We start from the raw sequence: 24,497 nt of genomic DNA on the forward strand, positions 1-24,497 counted from the left end.
TTGGAGCAGCCTTTCAATGCCTCTCTCTGTCTCTCGCAAGCAAAGTTGACCCAGACAACAAAGTAAAGTTAGTTTTCGGCTACAAGCCCGACACGAACCTGACGTATTAGCCACAGGTCCCTTTACTACGGTTCGGAGCTGCGGACCTGTTTTATATACGTGCAGAATAGTTTTCTATACGAGATCGCTGCAAAAAGTGCAGCCTTACCTAATGTCCACCCTACTGTTACTCATTTTATATTAAGATTTAAACATCTGGTTGGTATTGGTATGGTGAATAGCCTTCACTAATAGTAATAAATCACACAGTAATAGTACATTCATGTAGTTGTAAAAAGTATATTAAGCAATCCAAAGTATTCAGAATAGGTTACTCTCATTGAGTAACGTAACGGAATACATTACAATTATTCAGGGGGTTGGGAAGCGCATCTGTAACGGGAAGGTCGCCGGTTCGATTCCCGAGCTCTCTGTCCTGGTCGTTGTGTCCTTGGGCAAGACACTTTACCCTACTGCCTACTGGTGATGGCCAGAGGGGCTGATGGCGCGATATGGAAGCCTCGCTTCTGTCAGTCTGCCCCAGGGCAGCTGTGGGTACAACTGTAGCTCTCCTCCAGCGTGAATGTGAGAGTGAATGCATTGTAAAGTGCTTTGGGTGACTTGAAAAGCGCTATATAAATTCAATCCATTATTATTGTGTAATGGAATACACTTTACATGTAACCTTCCCAACACTGACTTTAAGTGCTTATTTCTTAAATCCAGCATCACGGACACTGTTAGATATATGTCAGTTTTTGAGAGCAGGGCTCATTGGTGTAGATTAGCCATTATATGTGTAGCATTTCATGGTCCCTTTTAAATTAGACAGAACTAAACCTTTATCTTGAGCATTTTTGCATCATCACTTCATTCCCTGCTCATTCCCACTATCATTCTTTTTGTCTGACAACTAGCTTTTTATTCATTTTCATTTCTGTTATGTTTATTTATACCTGTGGTGCTTTCTGATGTTTCTCGCCTGCTGATTTTTGCTCTCCCTCTTTCTTTTTCCATTATGTGTGTCTGTAGTAATATGCGTTGCAAATTGCTTCAGATGGGACTGTAATAACTCTGCTCTCTTAGTTCTTGAATCTCACAACTAATCCATTTCTGCCTGTGTGACCTTTAGTAAATTCTGCTTTGTGATGTCACATCCTTGATATTTACAATGTGAATGCTGTAAATATTGTTTTTCTTTTGTTTTCCATTTTGCTGTAAATGTATTATGTTCACTGGGTTTGGAGTACTTTGATCATGTCTTGTTCTTTTCGACTGAAGAGCACAGGCTTAATCGGAGGACACAAGGGACCACGAGGGGCTGTCATCACAACAAGCGTCAATATGACCTGTGAAGATTTTTGTTTTTTAGGGGGTTTTCTTCTCAGAAATTGTGGATTTTTTCCCCAGTGTGCATTGCTAATTACCGCTTTCTTCAGATCTCTCCAGTATAAGTGAAGTCTAAACACTCCAAAGCAATGCTGCTAGTGTGTTTGAATCTCTTGCTTTTTTTTTGCACAGAGTAGAAATCCCTGTTTTTTTTTCTGCTACAATATCTGGCCTAAACACACTGAAAAATACCCTGTCTGGGAGCAGCTGATTGATTCCCTAATGCTAAGGAGAGATCATACTGTCAAGCAAAACAAAGAAACTCAGTGTGTTTGTGTCTTACTTTGCAAAAACATACAAATTCACAGTGTTTTTCTGGTAGTTTTTTACAATTGCTTGTAAAAAAAAAAAAAGCTGTAGTGTAATTATCTCAGAATGATGCTGGGTGCAATTAGGTGTTGTTTTTAAGCGCTGACATTTCTGGTGATATGAAGAGATTTACCATATTTTGTCGATTTGACATCCAGTATAATAGGTTGTTTAAGAAAAAAGATTTAAATCAGTTATGGCACTTTTATTTAACTTTATGGCTCTATGACATTTATACTTTTTAGATACTTTTTAGACCTTTTGTTAGCCAAAGAGGCATTTATGAATATCTGGCACATGTAACACTGATGGGTCTTGATAACATGTACACTATCTGTAATTAACATATACATTATGAACACGTATGTCAATAAAGTGCTCTTGTCTGTATTTTCCATCCATTCGAGGTCACACAGGGGTGTTAAATTCCATTCCAGTTGTCATTGAAGAAGAAAGGTAAACCCTGTACAGATGGCCAGTTGATCATAGGGCACAAAATATTATTGCTTGTTAAATGTTATTGCTGCTGTAGGCAAATGCTACTAAAGCATCCAGTGCCACTGCACTCCCATCTCCTGACAGATCTGACCAAAGCACCAAAGTGTGTTCTTCTTGTTAAACAGTAAAACACTTTGGCAAATGGGGCTATGGGGACACTGCAGGACTGCTTTGTGGACACAGGCTAAAGTGCACCACATCGAGAAGACGTTCACAGTTTGACTGAAGGACAGAGGATGAAGGAATATATCAAATTTTGTGAACACACCATTTTACCAGCCACAACTACTTTGTGAACAATAAGCAATGGATCACTATTGACCTGAAAGAAATGCTTAATTAAAAGTTAAAAGCCTTCAGGTCTGGGCACAGGGATGAACTAAGGAGAGAGGAGCATGACCTAAGGGTGAAACTGGGAAAATGAGGTGGCTAGATTCTTACAAAACAGCATGAAGGATGTGTTGAATGTAATGAAGAAAATCATTGGTTTTAAAGTAGCAGGCAGCCAGTGGGTAGCCTAGAGAGAGCAAATGAACTATACACTATACAGTTTCAACAGGTTCAGCTCACAGCCATCTGTGGCTTCCTTCACCATGTACCCTGATGTCTACACACCTTTACTACCTTCACTGATTTGGCGCTTCTCTCCTTCTTCCTGTCAAATGAACTCTGTGGATCAGCCCCATAACAATATCAGCTGGAGAAATCAAACCAGAACAAAGCTGCTGTTATTGAGAGAAGAGACAGAGAAAGTCAGAAATTATCTCCCTCTCATGAGTTACTCGCTGTCTGACAGATAGGTTGCAGTATGTGAGACTAGGCAGTGACTAGAGATGGCACGATACCACTTTTTTATGTCCGATACCGATATCATAAATTTGGATATCTGCCGATACCGATATGAATCCGATATAGTGTGTTTTTTTTAATCAATAAAACTGTTTTTTTTAATATATTGCTGCATTTTGTATAAGTTCATACTCAAGTTTAAATAAACAACAACACTAAAGCTATTCTGTTATACCTGTATGTAAAAAATACACTGCACCCAAAATATTTCATAGTTCAGCAATACTGATCAATCTAATAAACTTAAACCTACACAATCCTTCCTATTTTGGTATTTTAAAGAGTACTTAGCAGAAATATTAAGCAACCTAACTAATAGGGTTGCAAACTCCCAGCAAAAAAAATAGGGAACCACCCTCCACCTCATGACGCTTAATCGACATAATCAACTTTAATTTGATGCAGTGTGGGAAAAAAATGTACGGAATACAATTATTTTTCAAGAATAATTAAATAGATTCAACATCTTTCTTCAAAAGAATTGCAGACTGCACAGATGGTATCTTCCCAAAGGAAAAAGTACTATAGCTTACTAGGTTATATTAGACTTAACAGTTACTATATACAGTAATGGACTTCTATACAATTTACATCAGATTAAAACTTTGGGTGTAAGAGTCAGATAATTATTTATTAAAAGCTAGACATTTTAAATGAGAATAAGAAAGAAAAGTATGTCTTTGTGCCCCCTTTTCCCTGTTCATGCCCTATCGGCCCCCTTGGCTAAACTTTGCTAGATCCACCCCTGCACAGTTACCAGCCGTCAGCTGCGTAGAAAAAGATCCTGGTGTAGAAGGTAATATTAAATAAATTCTAACAACAGCTTATCAAGGTTAAACGTGCTGCAGTTGTTCAGCCGCTGGTTTCCTCTTTCTGGCGCGAAGTGAGCAATAAACAAACAAGAGAGACGGACTCACGACAGAAAAGCCGATCAGCTGATCATTGATCAGTTTCACGATTGAAGTAGCAGCAAGAAGAAGCAGTCGCTCCATATATCGGTTGTTAAGCTTAAGCTGTTTTACTTCTCTCTGGGATAACTTCAACGGAGATGAAATGCTGGTTTGGTAGCGAGGCTACAAATAGACACAGCCACTCTATCACGTGAGCTCACTGCTCCAATGTGCTACGGTTATGAGCCGAGTTACACCGTGTCGCAAGTTTTGTGAGGTGCTTTTTTGATATTTAATGGATCGGATTACATTTTTTTATTTCTCTCCGATATCCAGTAATTTACGTCAGTATCGGACCTATACCGATACGTAATATCGGATCGGTCCATCTCTAGCAGTGCCATGTCTGATTTGGTGGTGTGCAGTACAGGAACTCCACAAGTGACTGTCCCCATTCCTATTCAGCTTCCGAGCCTCCAAATTTCAGTTGTGTATGTCTGTTCTGGAATGGCAGAATGTTGATGTTGACATCTTGGAGGAATACAAGCGGCCTTGCATTATTATCAATAACAGACTAAACTGGAAAACCAGCACAGAGGCTCTACGAGCAATTTTTCTTTCTGGAGGAAGATGAGATTCTTCAAATTACACAGCAAAATATTGGAGATTGTCTGTCAGTCAGTTGTGGCGAGTGCAGTGTGCTTTGCTGCGGTCTGCTGGTGGAGCAGCATCAGACACCAAAAGACTGAATAAACTGATGAGAAAGGCCTTGGCCGAGGTGGTTGTAAACTGCAAAGTGGTATGGTGGAGACCAGATTTTTGAGCATTTCCCGACCAGGTGTTCTGAAATAAGACCAACAAAACAAAGAAAATAAAAATTGAAATCAACTAGAATCACCTCTGATCTTTTTTACTTAGCAAAAGCAGATTTTCTTTGTGTTAATTTTGTGTTTGTCCCTAAATTTCTCCATTTACTGTTTCAACTGGTTCCGACCAGTATCTTAACAAACCATTAGCAGAGCATTTTTATTGTATTTCAAATTACAGCCAGCAGTTATAATGGCCCAATCCAAGTGGCAGCAAATACACACAGCTTGCATTTGTTTCTGTGGTGTTATTAGTTCTTTACAGACAAACAAGCATGGCTGTAAGTAAGGGTGGGTGACTCATCACCAGCATCCCCACTGAATTCCACATAAAGCAAAAAACATATATCCATAATTGAATCGCCTGAAACCCCCATAGTCTGGATGAGTGAGAAAACCAAGTGAGGTATGTCTAAATGTTCAAAGTGTAGCAGTTATTACACTGAAGATATGTTATGAATACATAGGATCTGGATGAGTGGGTTAAGAACATGAAGGATTCATGCATTCAAATTCACAGTCATTACTATTTTCAGGAAAATAAACACATTAAAGATGCATTACAATAAAATGGAAAGAGCCCCTTTTCACATATGGGATTCATTCAGTCACTTTTACAATAGTGTTTCTCACAGCTTGATCAGTCTTCAGACAAAGCCTATTGTGAGGACCATTTTCAAAATTCAGACCTCTTCTCAATTGTCAAGAAAGTACCCCGAGGCACACAGGCTCAGCAAGGGACGTCTCTTTTGTATAGCGAATATGTAAAATGTACCATCCGTGGTTGTTTTAATCTTATTGCCAATTAAAAAAAAAGAGCTAGTGAGATGTTAGGGCGATCAAATGCTTTTTTGTGGCTACCCATTAATATGAATGGACACATTCAGATTTGTTAAGTGTTGAAAGTGGTATGTAGATAAAGACAGATACATTATTGTCATGATTTTTAAGGAAAAGTCACCATGGTGTCCATTCAAGCAATGGCAGTGGTGAGAGGTAAGCAACATTACTATTGTGGCGGACCACCAGGTGGCTCCACTCACACCCAAGTTGAAGGGAAGTGAGGGGTGGAGATTTTGGCGCTAACTATATGTGATGTTCTGAGAGTCAGTTAATAAAAAGTTGGAGTGACTGAGACACTGAGACCTCTCCTGTCGTTATTACATACCTCCACATTGGTGACCCCTGTAGCAAACATGCTAAGGCTCGACGACGAAGCCAGCTCCGGCCTGGAGGCATCGGCTGCCGCCGGACTTTCACCTCCGCCGATGGCTGCGTTTGCTGTGGCGCTTAAATTGCCGGATTTTTGGCTTCACGATCCTCCTTCATGGTTCGTGCACGTAGAAGCTCAGTTTGCTCTTCGTGGAGTTTCAGCCGACGATACTAAATACCACCATGTGGTGGCCTCACTTGACCCGCTGTCAACCCGCCGCGTGATGACTCTCCTCCGGGACCCCCCAGCCCAAGGCAAGTACACCGCCCTGAAGGCGCTGCTGCTGCGGCGTTACTCCCTCTCTGATGCTGAGCGGGCCGAGAAACTCCTTTCCCTCGCGGGCCTGGGCGACGGCACCGCTCTCGAGCTCATGGAGAGCATGCTGTCCTTGCTGGGCGCGGATGACGGAGGATTTCTCTTCACCCACCTCTTTCTCCGACAGCTGCCGGCTCCAGTGCGCGCTGGCCTTGCCAACTCCCCGCTATTGGCCACGAAAGATTACTGCTCCCTTGCGGAAGAGGCGGATCGCATTCTCCTGGCTACCAGGAGTTTCGGCATCCAGGCGATTGTTCAGGACTCACCAGCGTTTTCCCCCGCCCCCTCACCGATGCTCCAGGGGCCCTGCGACTCGTCCACGGTAGCCGGAATCGCTGCACGGCGGCACCGCGGCACCGCGGAAAAGGGCTTTGCTTTTATCACCAGCGTTTTGGAGCGAAGGCACGGTGCTGTCTCCCGCCTTGCAGTTTCCAGACCCAGGGAAACGGGCATGTCAGCGCTCTGTAGCAGCCGCGACCGCTGGCAACAAGGAAAGGCTGCTTTTCTTAGAGGACTCACGCTCGGGGAGGCGTTTCCTGGTGGACTCCGGCTCACAGAATAGCCTTCTTCCCCCGGCTGGCTCGGACAGGCTAGCTGAGGGCTGCGGGCCATTGCTAACAGCGGCTAATGGCTCTCCCATCAAAACCTTCGGTGAAAGGTTGGTGACTGTTTGCTTTCATGACCGTGACTTTCAGTGGAACTTTGTTGTTGCTGCTAGTTCTGTGCCTATAATAGGCGCTGATTTTCTTTGTGCCCACGGACTGCTGGTTGATGTTGCTAACAGACGTTTAATTGATGCTGTGTCATTTTCCTCATTGCCCTGTTTGACTCGGGGTGCTCAGCCCGTGGTGCATGCTAACTCAGTAGATTCGGGTGACGTTTTTCAGTGTTTGCTTTCTGAGTTTCCCTCACTCACTGTCCCCACTTTCTCGAGCACGGTGACGAAGCACGGGGTGGAGCATTACATAACTACAGTAGGGCCCCCGGTGTTCGCGCGCGCGCGCCGCCTCGACCCTGCCAAACTGGCTGTCGCTCGGGAAGAATTTGCCACCATGGAGCGTCTGGGCATCGTGCAGCGTTCGAATAGTGCCTGGGCTTCCCCGTTACACATGGTGCCTAAATCTGATGGTCGGTGGCGACCTTGTGGGGATTTCCGTCGTCTTAATAATGTCACAGAGAACGATCGTTATCCCATTCCCCACATCCAAGATTTTTTCCGCCCATCTTGCGGGGACCTCGGTTTTTTTCGAAGATCGATTTGGTGCGGGGATATCACCAGGTTCCCGTGCGCGCGGAGGATGTCCCCAAAACCGCCGTAATTACACCTTTCGGCCTTTTCGAGTTTCTGCGCATGCCATTTGGCCTGAAAGGTGCCGCCCAAACCTTCCAGCGGTTGATGGACTCGGTCTTGCGCGGGCTGCCCTTTGTTTTTGTATATCTTGATGATATACTGGTGGCCAGCAGCTCGAAGGAGCAGCACATGTTCCATCTGCGTGAGGTTTTTCAGCGTTTGGCGGAGCATGGACTGATTATTAATCCGTCTAAATGCCAGTTTGGGTTGCCGGTTCTCGATTTCCTTGGGCACCGCATTTCCACCGAGGGCGCGGTTCCGTTGCCTGACAAAGTCCGAGCTGTTTCGGAATTTCCGCGTCCCACGAATGTTAAGGCACTGCAGGAATTTTTGGGGATGGTGAATTTTTACAACCGTTTTCTCCCCAGAGCGGCACATCTGCTGAAGCCCCTTTATGGGGCGTTAAAAGGTAAGAAAGCTAATGACTCCGTTGACTGGTTTCCGGAAAGCATCCAAGCGTTTTCTGATGCTAAGTCTGCGTTAGCTAATGCTGCCCTTCTGGCCCACCCATCCCCCTCAGCGCCGATTGCGTTGACCACCGATGCGTCAGACATAGCGGTGGGTGCGGTGCTGGAACAGCGAATCTCGGGTGTCTGGCAACCGCTCGCCTTTTTCAGCCGTACGCTGCGTGACAGCGAACGCAATTACAGCGTTTTTGACAGGGAGCTGCTGGCGCTCCACCTGGCGACTCGTCATTTCCGTTTTTTTTTCTCGAGGGTCGTCACTTTACCGCATACATGGACCACAAACCCTTGACGTTTGCCATGTCCAAGGTTTCTGATCCATGGAGTGCACGCCAGCAGCGCCAGTTGGCAGCAATTTCTGAGTTTACCACGGACATTCGGCACGTGGCTGGTAAATCCAATCATGTGGCTGACTGTTTGTCCCGTGCGCTGGTTTCTCCCGTCTTTCTCGGCATAGACTACTCCGCCATGGCTGCCGATCAGAGCAGTGACCCAGACATCCTCGCGCTTAAATCCACCCAGACGGGCCTCATACTGGAGGACAGACCCGTGCAGGACGGTGGTCCCCTGCTCGTCTGTGACGTTTCCACCGGCCGCCCTCGCCCAGTGGTTCCCGTTTCCTGGCGTCGTCGAGTTTTTGACTCGGTACATGCTCTCTCTCATCCGGGGGTCCGGGCCTCTGTTAAACTGGTCAGCTCTAAATTTGTTTGGCCAGGCCTTCGCAAATCTGTTAAGGAATGGGCGTCGACGTGCATTCCCTGCCAGCGTGCGAAGGTTCATAAACACACCAAGGCGCCCCTGGAGCAGTTCTTCATACCCGGCAAACGTTTCGATCATGTGCATGTCGATCTGGTTGGTCCTCTGCCGCAGTCACAAGGTTTTACGCACCTTTTGACTGTTGTTGACCGCACCACCAGGTGGCCGGAGGCCGTCCCCCTGGCATCCACTACCGCAGCAGTGGTGGCCAAGGCGTTTTTGTCGACCTGGGTCTCGCGTTTCGGCCCACCCGCGGACATTACATCAGACAGAGGCCCCCAGTTCATTTCCGAGCTTTGGTCGGCCATGGCTGATGGACTGGGGGCTAAAGTCCACCGCACAACCGCATACAACCCGCAAGCTAATGGGATGTGTGAACGGTTCCACCGGTCGCTTAAGGCTGCTTTTCGCGCCTCCTTAAAGGATGGCAATTGGGTTGACCGCCTCCCGTGGGTTTTGCTTGGTCACCTCCGCCGATGGCTGCGTTTGCTGTGGCGCTTAAATTGCCGGATTTTTGGCTTCACGATCCTCCTTCATGGTTCGTGCACGTAGAAGCTCAGTTTGCTCTTCGTGGAGTTTCAGCCGACGATACTAAATACCACCATGTGGTGGCCTCACTTGACCCGCTGTCAACCCGCCGCGTGATGACTCTCCTCCGGGACCCCCCAGCCCAAGGCAAGTACACCGCCCTGAAGGCGCTGCTGCTGCGGCGTTACTCCCTCTCTGATGCTGAGCGGGCCGAGAAACTCCTTTCCCTCGCGGGCCTGGGCGACGGCACCGCTCTCGAGCTCATGGAGAGCATGCTGTCCTTGCTGGGCGCGGATGACGGAGGATTTCTCTTCACCCACCTCTTTCTCCGACAGCTGCCGGCTCCAGTGCGCGCTGGCCTTGCCAACTCCCCGCTATTGGCCACGAAAGATTACTGCTCCCTTGCGGAAGAGGCGGATCGCATTCTCCTGGCTACCAGGAGTTTCGGCATCCAGGCGATTGTTCAGGACTCACCAGCGTTTTCCCCCGCCCCCTCACCGATGCTCCAGGGGCCCTGCGACTCGTCCACGGTAGCCGGAATCGCTGCACGGCGGCACCGCGGCACCGCGGAAAAGGGCTTTGCTTTTATCACCAGCGTTTTGGAGCGAAGGCACGGTGCTGTCTCCCGCCTTGCAGTTTCCAGACCCAGGGAAACGGGCATGTCAGCGCTCTGTAGCAGCCGCGACCGCTGGCAACAAGGAAAGGCTGCTTTTCTTAGAGGACTCACGCTCGGGGAGGCGTTTCCTGGTGGACTCCGGCTCACAGAATAGCCTTCTTCCCCCGGCTGGCTCGGACAGGCTAGCTGAGGGCTGCGGGCCATTGCTAACAGCGGCTAATGGCTCTCCCATCAAAACCTTCGGTGAAAGGTTGGTGACTGTTTGCTTTCATGACCGTGACTTTCAGTGGAACTTTGTTGTTGCTGCTAGTTCTGTGCCTATAATAGGCGCTGATTTTCTTTGTGCCCACGGACTGCTGGTTGATGTTGCTAACAGACGTTTAATTGATGCTGTGTCATTTTCCTCATTGCCCTGTTTGACTCGGGGTGCTCAGCCCGTGGTGCATGCTAACTCAGTAGATTCGGGTGACGTTTTTCAGTGTTTGCTTTCTGAGTTTCCCTCACTCACTGTCCCCACTTTCTCGAGCACGGTGACGAAGCACGGGGTGGAGCATTACATAACTACAGTAGGGCCCCCGGTGTTCGCGCGCGCGCGCCGCCTCGACCCTGCCAAACTGGCTGTCGCTCGGGAAGAATTTGCCACCATGGAGCGTCTGGGCATCGTGCAGCGTTCGAATAGTGCCTGGGCTTCCCCGTTACACATGGTGCCTAAATCTGATGGTCGGTGGCGACCTTGTGGGGATTTCCGTCGTCTTAATAATGTCACAGAGAACGATCGTTATCCCATTCCCCACATCCAAGATTTTTCCGCCCATCTTGCGGGGACCTCGGTTTTTTCGAAGATCGATTTGGTGCGGGGATATCACCAGGTTCCCGTGCGCGCGGAGGATGTCCCCAAAACCGCCGTAATTACACCTTTCGGCCTTTTCGAGTTTCTGCGCATGCCATTTGGCCTGAAAGGTGCCGCCCAAACCTTCCAGCGGTTGATGGACTCGGTCTTGCGCGGGCTGCCCTTTGTTTTTGTATATCTTGATGATATACTGGTGGCCAGCAGCTCGAAGGAGCAGCACATGTTCCATCTGCGTGAGGTTTTTCAGCGTTTGGCGGAGCATGGACTGATTATTAATCCGTCTAAATGCCAGTTTGGGTTGCCGGTTCTCGATTTCCTTGGGCACCGCATTTCCACCGAGGGCGCGGTTCCGTTGCCTGACAAAGTCCGAGCTGTTTCGGAATTTCCGCGTCCCACGAATGTTAAGGCACTGCAGGAATTTTTGGGGATGGTGAATTTTTACAACCGTTTTCTCCCCAGAGCGGCACATCTGCTGAAGCCCCTTTATGGGGCGTTAAAAGGTAAGAAAGCTAATGACTCCGTTGACTGGTTTCCGGAAAGCATCCAAGCGTTTTCTGATGCTAAGTCTGCGTTAGCTAATGCTGCCCTTCTGGCCCACCCATCCCCCTCAGCGCCGATTGCGTTGACCACCGATGCGTCAGACATAGCGGTGGGTGCGGTGCTGGAACAGCGAATCTCGGGTGTCTGGCAACCGCTCGCCTTTTTCAGCCGTACGCTGCGTGACAGCGAACGCAATTACAGCGTTTTTGACAGGGAGCTGCTGGCGCTCCACCTGGCGACTCGTCATTTCCGTTTTTTTTTCTCGAGGGTCGTCACTTTACCGCATACATGGACCACAAACCCTTGACGTTTGCCATGTCCAAGGTTTCTGATCCATGGAGTGCACGCCAGCAGCGCCAGTTGGCAGCAATTTCTGAGTTTACCACGGACATTCGGCACGTGGCTGGTAAATCCAATCATGTGGCTGACTGTTTGTCCCGTGCGCTGGTTTCTCCCGTCTTTCTCGGCATAGACTACTCCGCCATGGCTGCCGATCAGAGCAGTGACCCAGACATCCTCGCGCTTAAATCCACCCAGACGGGCCTCATACTGGAGGACAGACCCGTGCAGGACGGTGGTCCCCTGCTCGTCTGTGACGTTTCCACCGGCCGCCCTCGCCCAGTGGTTCCCGTTTCCTGGCGTCGTCGAGTTTTTGACTCGGTACATGCTCTCTCTCATCCGGGGGTCCGGGCCTCTGTTAAACTGGTCAGCTCTAAATTTGTTTGGCCAGGCCTTCGCAAATCTGTTAAGGAATGGGCGTCGACGTGCATTCCCTGCCAGCGTGCGAAGGTTCATAAACACACCAAGGCGCCCCTGGAGCAGTTCTTCATACCCGGCAAACGTTTCGATCATGTGCATGTCGATCTGGTTGGTCCTCTGCCGCAGTCACAAGGTTTTACGCACCTTTTGACTGTTGTTGACCGCACCACCAGGTGGCCGGAGGCCGTCCCCCTGGCATCCACTACCGCAGCAGTGGTGGCCAAGGCGTTTTTGTCGACCTGGGTCTCGCGTTTCGGCCCACCCGCGGACATTACATCAGACAGAGGCCCCCAGTTCATTTCCGAGCTTTGGTCGGCCATGGCTGATGGACTGGGGGCTAAAGTCCACCGCACAACCGCATACAACCCGCAAGCTAATGGGATGTGTGAACGGTTCCACCGGTCGCTTAAGGCTGCTTTTCGCGCCTCCTTAAAGGATGGCAATTGGGTTGACCGCCTCCCGTGGGTTTTGCTTGGTCACCTCCGCCGATGGCTGCGTTTGCTGTGGCGCTTAAATTGCCGGATTTTTGGCTTCACGATCCTCCTTCATGGTTCGTGCACGTAGAAGCTCAGTTTGCTCTTCGTGGAGTTTCAGCCGACGATACTAAATACCACCATGTGGTGGCCTCACTTGACCCGCTGTCAACCCGCCGCGTGATGACTCTCCTCCGGGACCCCCCAGCCCAAGGCAAGTACACCGCCCTGAAGGCGCTGCTGCTGCGGCGTTACTCCCTCTCTGATGCTGAGCGGGCCGAGAAACTCCTTTCCCTCGCGGGCCTGGGCGACGGCACCGCTCTCGAGCTCATGGAGAGCATGCTGTCCTTGCTGGGCGCGGATGACGGAGGATTTCTCTTCACCCACCTCTTTCTCCGACAGCTGCCGGCTCCAGTGCGCGCTGGCCTTGCCAACTCCCCGCTATTGGCCACGAAAGATTACTGCTCCCTTGCGGAAGAGGCGGATCGCATTCTCCTGGCTACCAGGAGTTTCGGCATCCAGGCGATTGTTCAGGACTCACCAGCGTTTTCCCCCGCCCCCTCACCGATGCTCCAGGGGCCCTGCGACTCGTCCACGGTAGCCGGAATCGCTGCATGGCGGCACCGCGGCACCGCGGAAAAGGGCTTTGCTTTTATCACCAGCGTTTTGGAGCGAAGGCACGGTGCTGTCTCCCGCCTTGCAGTTTCCAGACCCAGGGAAACGGGCATGTCAGCGCTCTGTAGCAGCCGCGACCGCTGGCAACAAGGAAAGGCTGCTTTTCTTAGAGGACTCACGCTCGGGGAGGCGTTTCCTGGTGGACTCCGGCTCACAGAATAGCCTTCTTCCCCCGGCTGGCTCGGACAGGCTAGCTGAGGGCTGCGGGCCATTGCTAACAGCGGCTAATGGCTCTCCCATCAAAACCTTCGGTGAAAGGTTGGTGACTGTTTGCTTTCATGACCGTGACTTTCAGTGGAACTTTGTTGTTGCTGCTAGTTCTGTGCCTATAATAGGCGCTGATTTTCTTTGTGCCCACGGACTGCTGGTTGATGTTGCTAACAGACGTTTAATTGATGCTGTGTCATTTTCCTCATTGCCCTGTTTGACTCGGGGTGCTCAGCCCGTGGTGCATGCTAACTCAGTAGATTCGGGTGACGTTTTTCAGTGTTTGCTTTCTGAGTTTCCCTCACTCACTGTCCCCACTTTCTCGAGCACGGTGACGAAGCACGGGGTGGAGCATTACATAACTACAGTAGGGCCCCCGGTGTTCGCGCGCGCGCGCCGCCTCGACCCTGCCAAACTGGCTGTCGCTCGGGAAGAATTTGCCACCATGGAGCGTCTGGGCATCGTGCAGCGTTCGAATAGTGCCTGGGCTTCCCCGTTACACATGGTGCCTAAATCTGATGGTCGGTGGCGACCTTGTGGGGATTTCCGTCGTCTTAATAATGTCACAGAGAACGATCGTTATCCCATTCCCCACATCCAAGATTTTTCCGCCCATCTTGCGGGGACCTCGGTTTTTTCGAAGATCGATTTGGTGCGGGGATATCACCAGGTTCCCGTGCGCGCGGAGGATGTCCCCAAAACCGCCGTAATTACACCTTTCGGCCTTTTCGAGTTTCTGCGCATGCCATTTGGCCTGAAAGGTGCCGCCCAAACCTTCCAGCGGTTGATGGACTCGGTCTTGCGCGGGCTGCCCTTTGTTTTTGTATATCTTGATGATATACTGGTGGCCAGCAGCTCGAAGGAGCAGCACATGTTCCATCTGCGTGAGGTTTTTCAGCGTTTGGCGGAGCATGGACTGATTATTAATCCGTCTAAATGCCAGTTTGGGTTGCCGGTTCTCGATTTCCTTGGGCACCGCATTTCCACCGAGGGCGCGGTTCCGTTGCCTGACAAAGTCCGAGCTGTTTCGGAATTTCCGCGTCCCACGAATGTTAAGGCACTGCAGGAATTTTTGGGGATGGTGAATTTTTACAACCGTTTTCTCCCCAGAGCGGCACATCTGCTGAAGCCCCTTTATGGGGCGTTAAAAGGTAAGAAAGCTAATGACTCCGTTGACTGGTTTCCGGAAAGCATCCAAGCGTTTTCTGATGCTAAGTCTGCGTTAGCTAATGCTGCCCTTCTGGCCCACCCATCCCCCTCAGCGCCGATTGCGTTGACCACCGATGCGTCAGACATAGCGGTGGGTGCGGTGCTGGAACAGCGAATCTCGGGTGTCTGGCAACCGCTCGCCTTTTTCAGCCGTACGCTGCGTGACAGCGAACGCAATTACAGCGTTTTTGACAGGGAGCTGCTGGCGCTCCACCTGGCGACTCGTCATTTCCGTTTTTTTTTCTCGAGGGTCGTCACTTTACCGCATACATGGACCACAAACCCTTGACGTTTGCCATGTCCAAGGTTTCTGATCCATGGAGTGCACGCCAGCAGCGCCAGTTGGCAGCAATTTCTGAGTTTACCACGGACATTCGGCACGTGGCTGGTAAATCCAATCATGTGGCTGACTGTTTGTCCCGTGCGCTGGTTTCTCCCGTCTTTCTCGGCATAGACTACTCCGCCATGGCTGCCGATCAGAGCAGTGACCCAGACATCCTCGCGCTTAAATCCACCCAGACGGGCCTCATACTGGAGGACAGACCCGTGCAGGACGGTGGTCCCCTGCTCGTCTGTGACGTTTCCACCGGCCGCCCTCGCCCAGTGGTTCCCGTTTCCTGGCGTCGTCGAGTTTTTGACTCGGTACATGCTCTCTCTCATCCGGGGGTCCGGGCCTCTGTTAAACTGGTCAGCTCTAAATTTGTTTGGCCAGGCCTTCGCAAATCTGTTAAGGAATGGGCGTCGACGTGCATTCCCTGCCAGCGTGCGAAGGTTCATAAACACACCAAGGCGCCCCTGGAGCAGTTCTTCATACCCGGCAAACGTTTCGATCATGTGCATGTCGATCTGGTTGGTCCTCTGCCGCAGTCACAAGGTTTTACGCACCTTTTGACTGTTGTTGACCGCACCACCAGGTGGCCGGAGGCCGTCCCCCTGGCATCCACTACCGCAGCAGTGGTGGCCAAGGCGTTTTTGTCGACCTGGGTCTCGCGTTTCGGCCCACCCGCGGACATTACATCAGACAGAGGCCCCCAGTTCATTTCCGAGCTTTGGTCGGCCATGGCTGATGGACTGGGGGCTAAAGTCCACCGCACAACCGCATACAACCCGCAAGCTAATGGGATGTGTGAACGGTTCCACCGGTCGCTTAAGGCTGCTTTTCGCGCCTCCTTAAAGGATGGCAATTGGGTTGACCGCCTCCCGTGGGTTTTGCTTGGGCTGCGCTCTGCGGTTAAGGAGGATCTCGGCGCTTCCCCAGCTGAGCTAGTGTTTGGTCAGCCCCTCCGCGTGCCTGGAGAATTCTTGCCCGAGAACCCTCCCCCCTGCTTCGATCCTTCTGTGCTATCTCTCAACCCGCTTTTGCACTCGCTTCGGGTTCCTGGTCCGGTGCACCATTGCGTGCCTGACACTTTTGTTCCAAAGACTTTAGAGACTGCCAAGTTTGTTTTTGTCAGATACGATGCCCACAGGACACCGCTGCGGCCGCTGTATGACGGCCCATTCAGGGTTATCGAACCGGGCCAGAAACATTTTGTTTTGGATTTTGGGGGTTGAAGGGAGACTGTGTGTGTTGACAGACTTAAACCTGCACATGTTCTTCCGGACAGTAATGTAGTGCCGGCCCAGGCCCCTCGCCGTGGCCGCCCTCCTTCAATGGGGTTGACAGACTCTGGTTTTCCCCCCAGGACTACTCCCGGACCACCGGCGTTTGAGCCTTCTTCTGCCTTTCCTGCTCGCCTTCACCAGCCTCGTTCACAGGATGGACCTTCCTCTGCCTGTTCTCTCCCTCCCAGGTTCAGTCGTTCGGGCCGTTTGCTTAGGCCCAGGGTCCTGGACTGAATAGAGACCTAACTGTGTGTTCGGGGGGGGTATGTGTGGCGGACCACCAGGTGGCTCCACTCACACCCAAGTTGAAGGGAAGTGAGGGGTGGAGATTTTGGCGCTAACTATATGTGATGTTCTGAGAGTCAGTTAATAAAGTTGGAGTGACTGAGACACTGAGACCTCTCCTGTCGTTATTACATACCTCCACACTATAACTGTTAAACCTGTGATGAAAATTTGGTAGGAAGTGAGACATATTTAAAAGAACCAAACATTATGGCACAAAATGTGGGAAAACAAATTTTTTGCCCCAGGAATTGAAGAAACTACATTTAAACTTTAGGCTTCTAATCAAGATCTGTATCATCCAAACTCAGCTGATATCATATCATTTGAAGGAAGGAGACATACAATCAATCTGGATAAGGAAAAAAAGATACATTAAAAAAAAAAAATACTTCAAACATCTTGAAATAAAAATAATAATAATAACAATGTCAGAGTTTAGATTCTGTCCACCACAGAGTACACATGAGATAAATTAAGGCAATAAGTATAAGGAAACTGAAGTCCCAGCAAGGGAATGAAAATTTCCTTTTGCTGTAACTCATAGTCAGAATATGAACACATGATTCAGACTAACACATTACAATTGTTAAAGGCAAACTTTGTGTAGCTTCAGCCAAATTTAAATCACTGTTCTTATGTTTCATATTCTCAAACATGAACTGACAGAGAATTGTTTTTTTCCTTTTTTCTTAATTTTTGTAAACTTGTTTTTGAAGTATGATGATTGCTATGTTTTGATTTGGGTTCTAACCCTTTGTTAAACAGAATAGAATTAATATATTGAACGACAAGCAGCTAGAGCATAGTGGGCCGTAGAGTGACAGAGTAAGACTTGTAACATCACATTTTGCACATTACTGAAGAGCTTCATGTGATGCATTCATCTTGGTTTGTAGTTCAAGTAATGGAGCGAGTTAATTGTGAAGAGAAAATTAAATATAAGGCTCGATGACAGAAAAATGTGAATAATGTGTTGCATGAAGGAAATGTGAGGGAGGTACAGTAGAATCTTACTGTGATAAACAAACGCTCTGTCAGCTGCTATGATGAGGAGTTGAGAAACCATACTTAGCAAACAGGTACATCTTAGGCCTCTGACTGATCTTATGTATATCAGATATAACAACATCATCCTGTTGTCTAGCAATCACCTATCAGTGGGTTAAAATGACTCAGCTTTAGCATTTGTGGACCTATAACACCTTATAAAAGAATTGTGTTATTTAATTGGATTACATCAAATTTATATACCTTATAAAAATGTATTATGTTCTAATCTATATCACATATTACGATCTCATTACCCTGAATGTTAAAAGGGATTTTTTTCTTTCCCACTGTCGCCAAAGTGCTTGCTCATAGGGGGTCATACGATTATTGGGTTTTTTCTCTGTATCTATGAAGCGCCTTGAGGTGACTTTTGTTGTGATTTGGAGCTATATAAATAAAATTGAATTGAATTATGCATTATATGATAAAAGCATCATATCATTTTTATTTTAATGAGACCATCATATCACCTGGCAACCACCTAACAATGGTCTAAAATGGCATTTAAATAGTAGAGCAGGACATGGGCATGCACTAATTATCAGTTAATGGAAGGAAATGCATTGCATGCCACAGAAAGAGTCAAATAAAAAAGGGTGGCAGAAAAGTAGATATCTATGAGTAAGCAAGTTACTGTTTTTGTTCTGTGTACATTAAAAAAGGATATGATCGTATTATACTTTCTATTTTTAATGCATAAGATTCACTCTTTGGACTTTAACATCAATGCAAACACTGGATATTTAAAATATTCAGATGCTATAGTAGACGGTCACGCCTTGTTAATAATGTTCTTTTTAGAGTTTTTGAAGCTTCAAGGGAGAAGCCGGTTAGAGAAGTAGCAGACAAGATCCCCTGCTGAACAGAATTTTCATGGCACAGATATACCTCTTAGTCAAACTGGTACGACTAACATAGCGCTGCCTACTGATACACAGATATAAAATCATGAGTTATTTTTGCTGTGAGAGTGTGAGAGTGGAACTCTTTTTTTTTTTTTTTGGTAAACTGTGACATGTAGAAGTGCATCCTTGATGACTTTGCTGACACTTTGAGAACCACTTTTTTTTTTTTTCATATAACCCAAACTGTAAAGAAGAGAACCTTTTTGGACAATATAATTTTGCTTGGAGATTGCCTTACCTACGAGCTGTTGGCTGCCACACAGTCTGGTAAACTATGACTACGATTACATGTACTTGTATTAAAATGCAACAAGGTGACTACTGCCAACTGTGAATCAAATCATAGTGTTTAGATTTACTCTTCCACTGTTGGCATTAAAGTCCTGCAGTTGGCTGGCTGATTTTTCAAGCTAACAAAGACAGACTTCACCTTTGATTCACCTCAGTTTGCCACTTTCTGACATTGTCCTTTTTATGTATATCTGCTTCTTCGTCATATCTACTTTAAATTATTGCTCTTTCCTTTCTGTCTACCAGTTACCCTGTTGCCAGTGGAGGATAATGGAACGGCTGTGGTTCTCTTTGCTGTTGCTGGCAGCAGCATGCAGGGGACAGCCGTGTCCGAAACGCTGCATGTGCCAGAGCCTTTCCCCATCTCTCGCTATCCTCTGCTCCAAGACGGGCTTGCTGTTTGTTCCTGCTGCCATCGATCGACGCACCGTGGAGCTACGGCTTCAGGAGAACTTTATTACAGGTAACTGCGTTCCAGTCTGTCCTGCATTTCATTATTTTAGTACGCCTCTGAAATTTGACTAGTATTCCAGTCTTTTGCAGCGAGTTTGCTTGGTTTGGCTGTATACATGAAAATGAACTAAAAGGCTGGCTGATAATTGGCAGCATATTTATCTTATTTCAGAACACTTGTTTGTAACTGAAGAGTTTGTTAACAGTGAGTACAAATGTTGGCTTCAGTCACGAAGCTTTTCTGTTGTCTCTGCCTGACAATGACTAATTTTTTTTTCTCATGAGCCTGAGTATTTCTTTTTAACTTTAATACTTTTTTTGTTATTTATGGTTCAGCATAGTTAAGCTCATTCATGATTCATCTGCTTAAATCAAAGAGTTCTCTTTGTGACTTTGAAACATACTTATTTTATAAGAACTGAAGTGCTGCTTTATCTTGTTATTTTAATCTGGATTCCCGTTAGTGCTCTATTCCTAGGTTCTCCAAAACAAAAGGCACACAAGCTATAAAAAAAGATCTAATAGTACCCTGAATGATCATTTAAATTTTAATTAATTTAAGTTTTGCATTACCCTGTTTGAGAGAACCACATTCAGTCTTCCTCTTATGTGTTGGTTTTACTTATTATCTTAAACTGTTTTATTTAGCCCTTTTTTCTATCTTTAGTCAGTTTGTCTATTTATCTTTCTGTGTATATCTTCCATATATTTGCTTTCAATTTGACATTTTTCTTGTATGAATTGTGACTTTTATCGAGCTGTATATTCTCCTGCATTCTCCGATCACCTTTCTTCTTTTCCCCTTTCTAGCTTCTGTTAGGCTTGTTGTTAATGTTATTAACATTCACATATGGAGTTTATTTTTATGAACAGTTTAATAGCATAAATGGACCAACAACTGGTTGAACAGAAAAATGAACTGAATCAATAGTTTTTATGGCTGAGGAGTCATATTTTCTGAAAAGTTGGCTAATGTCTAGAGGGACCTGACTTGCCCAGACCCACATAGCAAGCAGGTCTGGCCTGGATCTGGTATCAAGCTGGCACTGCTGGTTGACTTCTGGCAAGACTTATGTCATCCAGATAGGGGCCAGGCCTGGCATAGATGGCACTGTCTATGTGATGGCATGCCATATCTAGCTTGATTGTGGTTTGGGTTATGTGGCCCAGGCCCATAGAAAACAGGTCTTCCCTGAATCTGGCATAAAGCAGGCACTTCTGACTGACTGGTGTCATGGCGGGGTGTATATCAACCAGATGTGGGCCATGTCTGGCAATGATGGCACTATTTATGTTCCTATTTTCCTATTTTAGTTAGAAGACCCAAATGCCATGTTGTAATACTATACTAGTTGCCAACGTTTCAAATGCAGATTTGACAGGTTTGTGTACATTTTATCCAAAACCTAGTGACAATTTACTTTATGAATGTAATTAGGAAGCACTCAGTCTAGAGCAGCGGTTCCCAACCCCCGGGCCTCGGACTGGTACCAGTCCGTGAGTCGTTTGGTACCGGGCCGCGAGAGTTGAGGCTCAGGTGTGAAATGTATAGTTTTCAGGGTTTTTATCAGTTCTCAGCATTATTTTGTTATCGTTTTTATCGTTTACTCAGTTTTCCTGGGTCTTTTCACGTGTGTTATGAATAAATCTTCTTTTTTTCGGTACCGGTACTAGTTTTATTTTGTTGTATTTATCCACGACACCTTAAAGGCCGGTCCATGAAAATATTGTCGGGCATAAACCGGTCCTTGGCGTAAAAAAGGTTGGGGACCGCTGGTCTAGAGAAAGTGTGTGATTGGGTGAATGTGGTATGTTGTATAGAGTACTTTGCGTAATCCAAGAGAGTAGAAAAGCGCTATATAAGAATCAATCCATTCACTGCGAACAGAATTTTGTCATGTTACTTTTGCACTATTATGTTCTGACACATGTTGTTATTACATGGCTTGATTAAGGTACACATTAGGCTGACATCTGGCCCACACAGGGCCAGCAGTGTGTCTGCAACTGGCTGCACACAACTTACACATGGCGGCCCTTTGGTGGCCCAGATCAGGTTTGCCAGAGGTAATCCACACATGGGCCAGCACAGGACCACCAGTGTGTCTGCAGCTGGTCTTGTGCTGGCCCATGTGTGGGCCACCTCTGGCAAACCTGATCTGGGCCACCAAAGGGCCATCATTCCTTGTGGTATGTGGACCATGTGTAAGCACATTGTGTGGGCCAGATTGGGGACATACCAATTTTGCTATGTGGGAAATGTCCTCCTTACCACGTTGGAACTCTATTGCCCAACGTCATGGGGATCCCACTTTTCAGCCCCCCACTCAACATATTTACAGTTCATGAGCCAGCTGATGACTTCTCTGTGTACAGTATATAAAGATTTTTAATTTACTTTGTTGATGAGGTCTTTTTATGTGTTTATTACGCTTGCTTCCAGCTGTCAGAAGAAAGGACTTTGCCAACATGACCAGCTTGTTGCATCTAACCCTGTCCAGAAACACCATCAGCCAGATTCTTCCTTCTGCTTTTAGTGACCTGCGACGCCTGAGAGCGCTCCACCTAGACTCTAATAGATTAACTGTGATCAAGGTAACATGGGTGGCTGGATGGATGACATTGAATGAAAAAGAGAGATCCCTGATTTATTATAATCCACTCACGTCGTTATCATTTCTTACTTACACCCACTCACTGCCTTTTGTTTTTCTTTTTTGACAACCAGGATGACCATTTTAAAGGTCTGACCAACCTTCGGCATCTGATCCTGGCCAATAACCAGCTTCACTCTATATCTCCCCATGCCTTTGATGACTTTCTGTCCACACTGGAGGACCTGGACCTTAGTTACAATAACCTTGCCCAGGTGCCCTGGGACACAATTGGACGCCTAACCAATGTCAACACCCTAAATATGGATCATAACCTCATAGAAAATGTTCCCCAGGGAGTATTCACCAACCTGCACAAACTGGCAAGGTAAGGACATAGAAGAGCAAATGGTGTGTTTTTTGTGATGTACAAATGCAGCATTGAATTGGTATATTGTTGCCTCTCCCTATTGGTTTTATAAATACCTCCCTTCTTCTCTTGTCCGTCCCTCCCCTTCTTTCTGTATGCTGTCCTGTAACAGGTTAGACATGACGTCGAACAAGCTAAAGAAAATTCCCCCAGACCCATTGTTCCTGAGAATCCCAGTTTATGCCAAGTCCAAAGGCTCCCCCCTCTCCTCTCTTGTGTTGAGTTTTGGAGGTAACCCTCTTCACTGTAACTGTGAACTTCTGTGGTTGAGGAGACTAACCAGAGAAGATGATCTGGAAACGTGTGCCTCTCCCCCAGACCTTAGTGCCAAGTATTTCTGGACTATACCGGAAGAGGTGATACTTTTTGCAATTTTTAATAATTTCATGCAGTAATTGAAAAAAAATGGCAAAGTTTGGCACTAGGCTTTTTTGTTCTATAACAATAATAATAATATATCACTTTGACATTGGAAGTGTGACCTTATCTTTTTTTCGTGGTAGGAGTTTATTTGTGACCCACCAGTTCTAACACGAAAGTCACCTCATACTGTGGCTATGGAAGGTCAGCCTGCCAGTCTGAAGTGCAAAGCAAATGGTGACCCTGAGCCTGAAGTCCACTGGATCAGCCCTGAAGGGCGACTCATATCCAATGGATCCAGGTAATAACAACAACATATGGTCTAGTTTAATCCAGTATACTACATTTCTTCCCTGTACATTGTAAATTCATTGAAAATTTAAAGTTGTGGTATTAATCTATGGAATATGACTTGCCCACTGAGTTTGCCACTATACATCTGGCAAACACACAGGCACATGCAACAGAGTTTTTACAATATTCTGCTCTTCCAGTTTTGTGCTATGTCAGAAAGTCAGATATTGTAGGGGGATGTAGGCACTTGACATGTTTTGGCCAATCTGAAATGTTTCAGGACGATAGTTGTTAAGGCCATAATCTCCTCACCTATAATGTATTGCTAAAATTTTCATTGGGTAACCCACTTGGCATAGGTATGAGTGCCTAGTTATGGTTTTGCATTAAAAACATGTCTTATAAAATCACTGACAGTGTTTTGAGTGTTGTAACTCTTTTCTTTCAAAAGTCTTTTTTGATTTAGCAGTTGTAATTTGCATTACTCAAATTACAAAGGAAAATACATAAGTAGCATTTTTCTTGTCAAGTGCCACCTTTGGTTATGCCAAAGCACACAGTTAGAAACATTAGCATAACAGTCATTCTAAATATTGTCGACGTACCGTAAATATTGGTGGAATTTATTGTCAATATCAGATACTCCTTATAATAATATCCCGTTTATCTAATAAGAATCCAGCAGACAGCTTACTTTTCGTAACATTCACATTTGACTTCATGTATCGATCATTTGATTGCTATCTTAATGATATTTCATTTTCCATTTCACTTTTCTTTCAGAACATTAGTCTTCCCTAATGGAAGCCTAGAGATCAATGTAACATCCCTAAAGGATTCAGGAAATTTCACCTGCATTGCCTCAAACACGGCAGGTGAATCCACGGGAAGGGTGGAGCTAGTCGTCACAGCAATGCCCCATCTGGCAAACAGCACAAGCCGCAGTCGAGATCCTTCTTCTGAACCGGCCCCTTCTGACATCCTGACCTCCTCCAAGGTTGCACTTCCCAACAACGAAACAAGAGGAGCAGACAGGAGGGTTTCATTGGTGGAGCTGACAGGAAACTCTGCCCTCATTAGATGGAGCAGTCAAACCCCTACATCTGGAGTCAGGATGTTCCAAGTCCAGTACAACAGCTCTGGGGACGACACACTCGTTTACAGGTTTGTCTGTCTGCACTGTCAATTCATTATTTGCCTTGTGTCTTTTAATTTTCTGTCTGATGTTTCAATGGTGTCATAATAGTAAAAGGCATTTATGAGTTTGTAAGTGTGTGTATGGGTTTCTGTGCGTGGTTCTGTGTGTATCTGCAGCTTTGTGTAAGTTAATCAAGAGACATCAGCAAATGCAATGAGGATGAGGGCAGATGATAATGATAGTGTCATCCAGTCGTAAAAGTCTAATCAGGCGAAATGATAAAGACATCTGTG

At 46.8% G+C, this 24,497-nt stretch overlaps 1 protein-coding gene across 6 annotated transcripts in view; it reads left to right on the forward strand.

Moving 5' to 3' along the window:
* Positions 1-24,497, forward strand: part of LOC146504032 (leucine-rich repeat and fibronectin type III domain-containing protein 1-like protein) — a 191,113-nt gene that overhangs the window by 93,714 nt on the left and 72,902 nt on the right. For all 6 annotated transcript variants that reach the window (XR_014868835.1, XM_085131491.1, XM_085131489.1 and 3 more), the window contains 6 exons: positions 19,182-19,398; positions 21,832-21,983; positions 22,117-22,370; positions 22,525-22,768; positions 22,916-23,073; positions 23,850-24,230. Coding sequence is in view for 5 of the 6 variants with exons in the window: in XM_085131491.1 (XP_084987617.1) it covers positions 19,206-19,398; positions 21,832-21,983; positions 22,117-22,370; positions 22,525-22,768; positions 22,916-23,073; positions 23,850-24,230 (1,382 nt within the window). In the remaining variant the exon portion in view is untranslated. The remainder of the gene's footprint in view (positions 1-19,181; positions 19,399-21,831; positions 21,984-22,116; positions 22,371-22,524; positions 22,769-22,915; positions 23,074-23,849; positions 24,231-24,497) is intronic.

This window comes from Neolamprologus multifasciatus, chromosome 14 (genome assembly GCF_963576455.1).
Source record: "Neolamprologus multifasciatus chromosome 14, fNeoMul1.2, whole genome shotgun sequence".
Classification (NCBI taxonomy): domain Eukaryota; kingdom Metazoa; phylum Chordata; class Actinopteri; order Cichliformes; family Cichlidae; genus Neolamprologus; species Neolamprologus multifasciatus.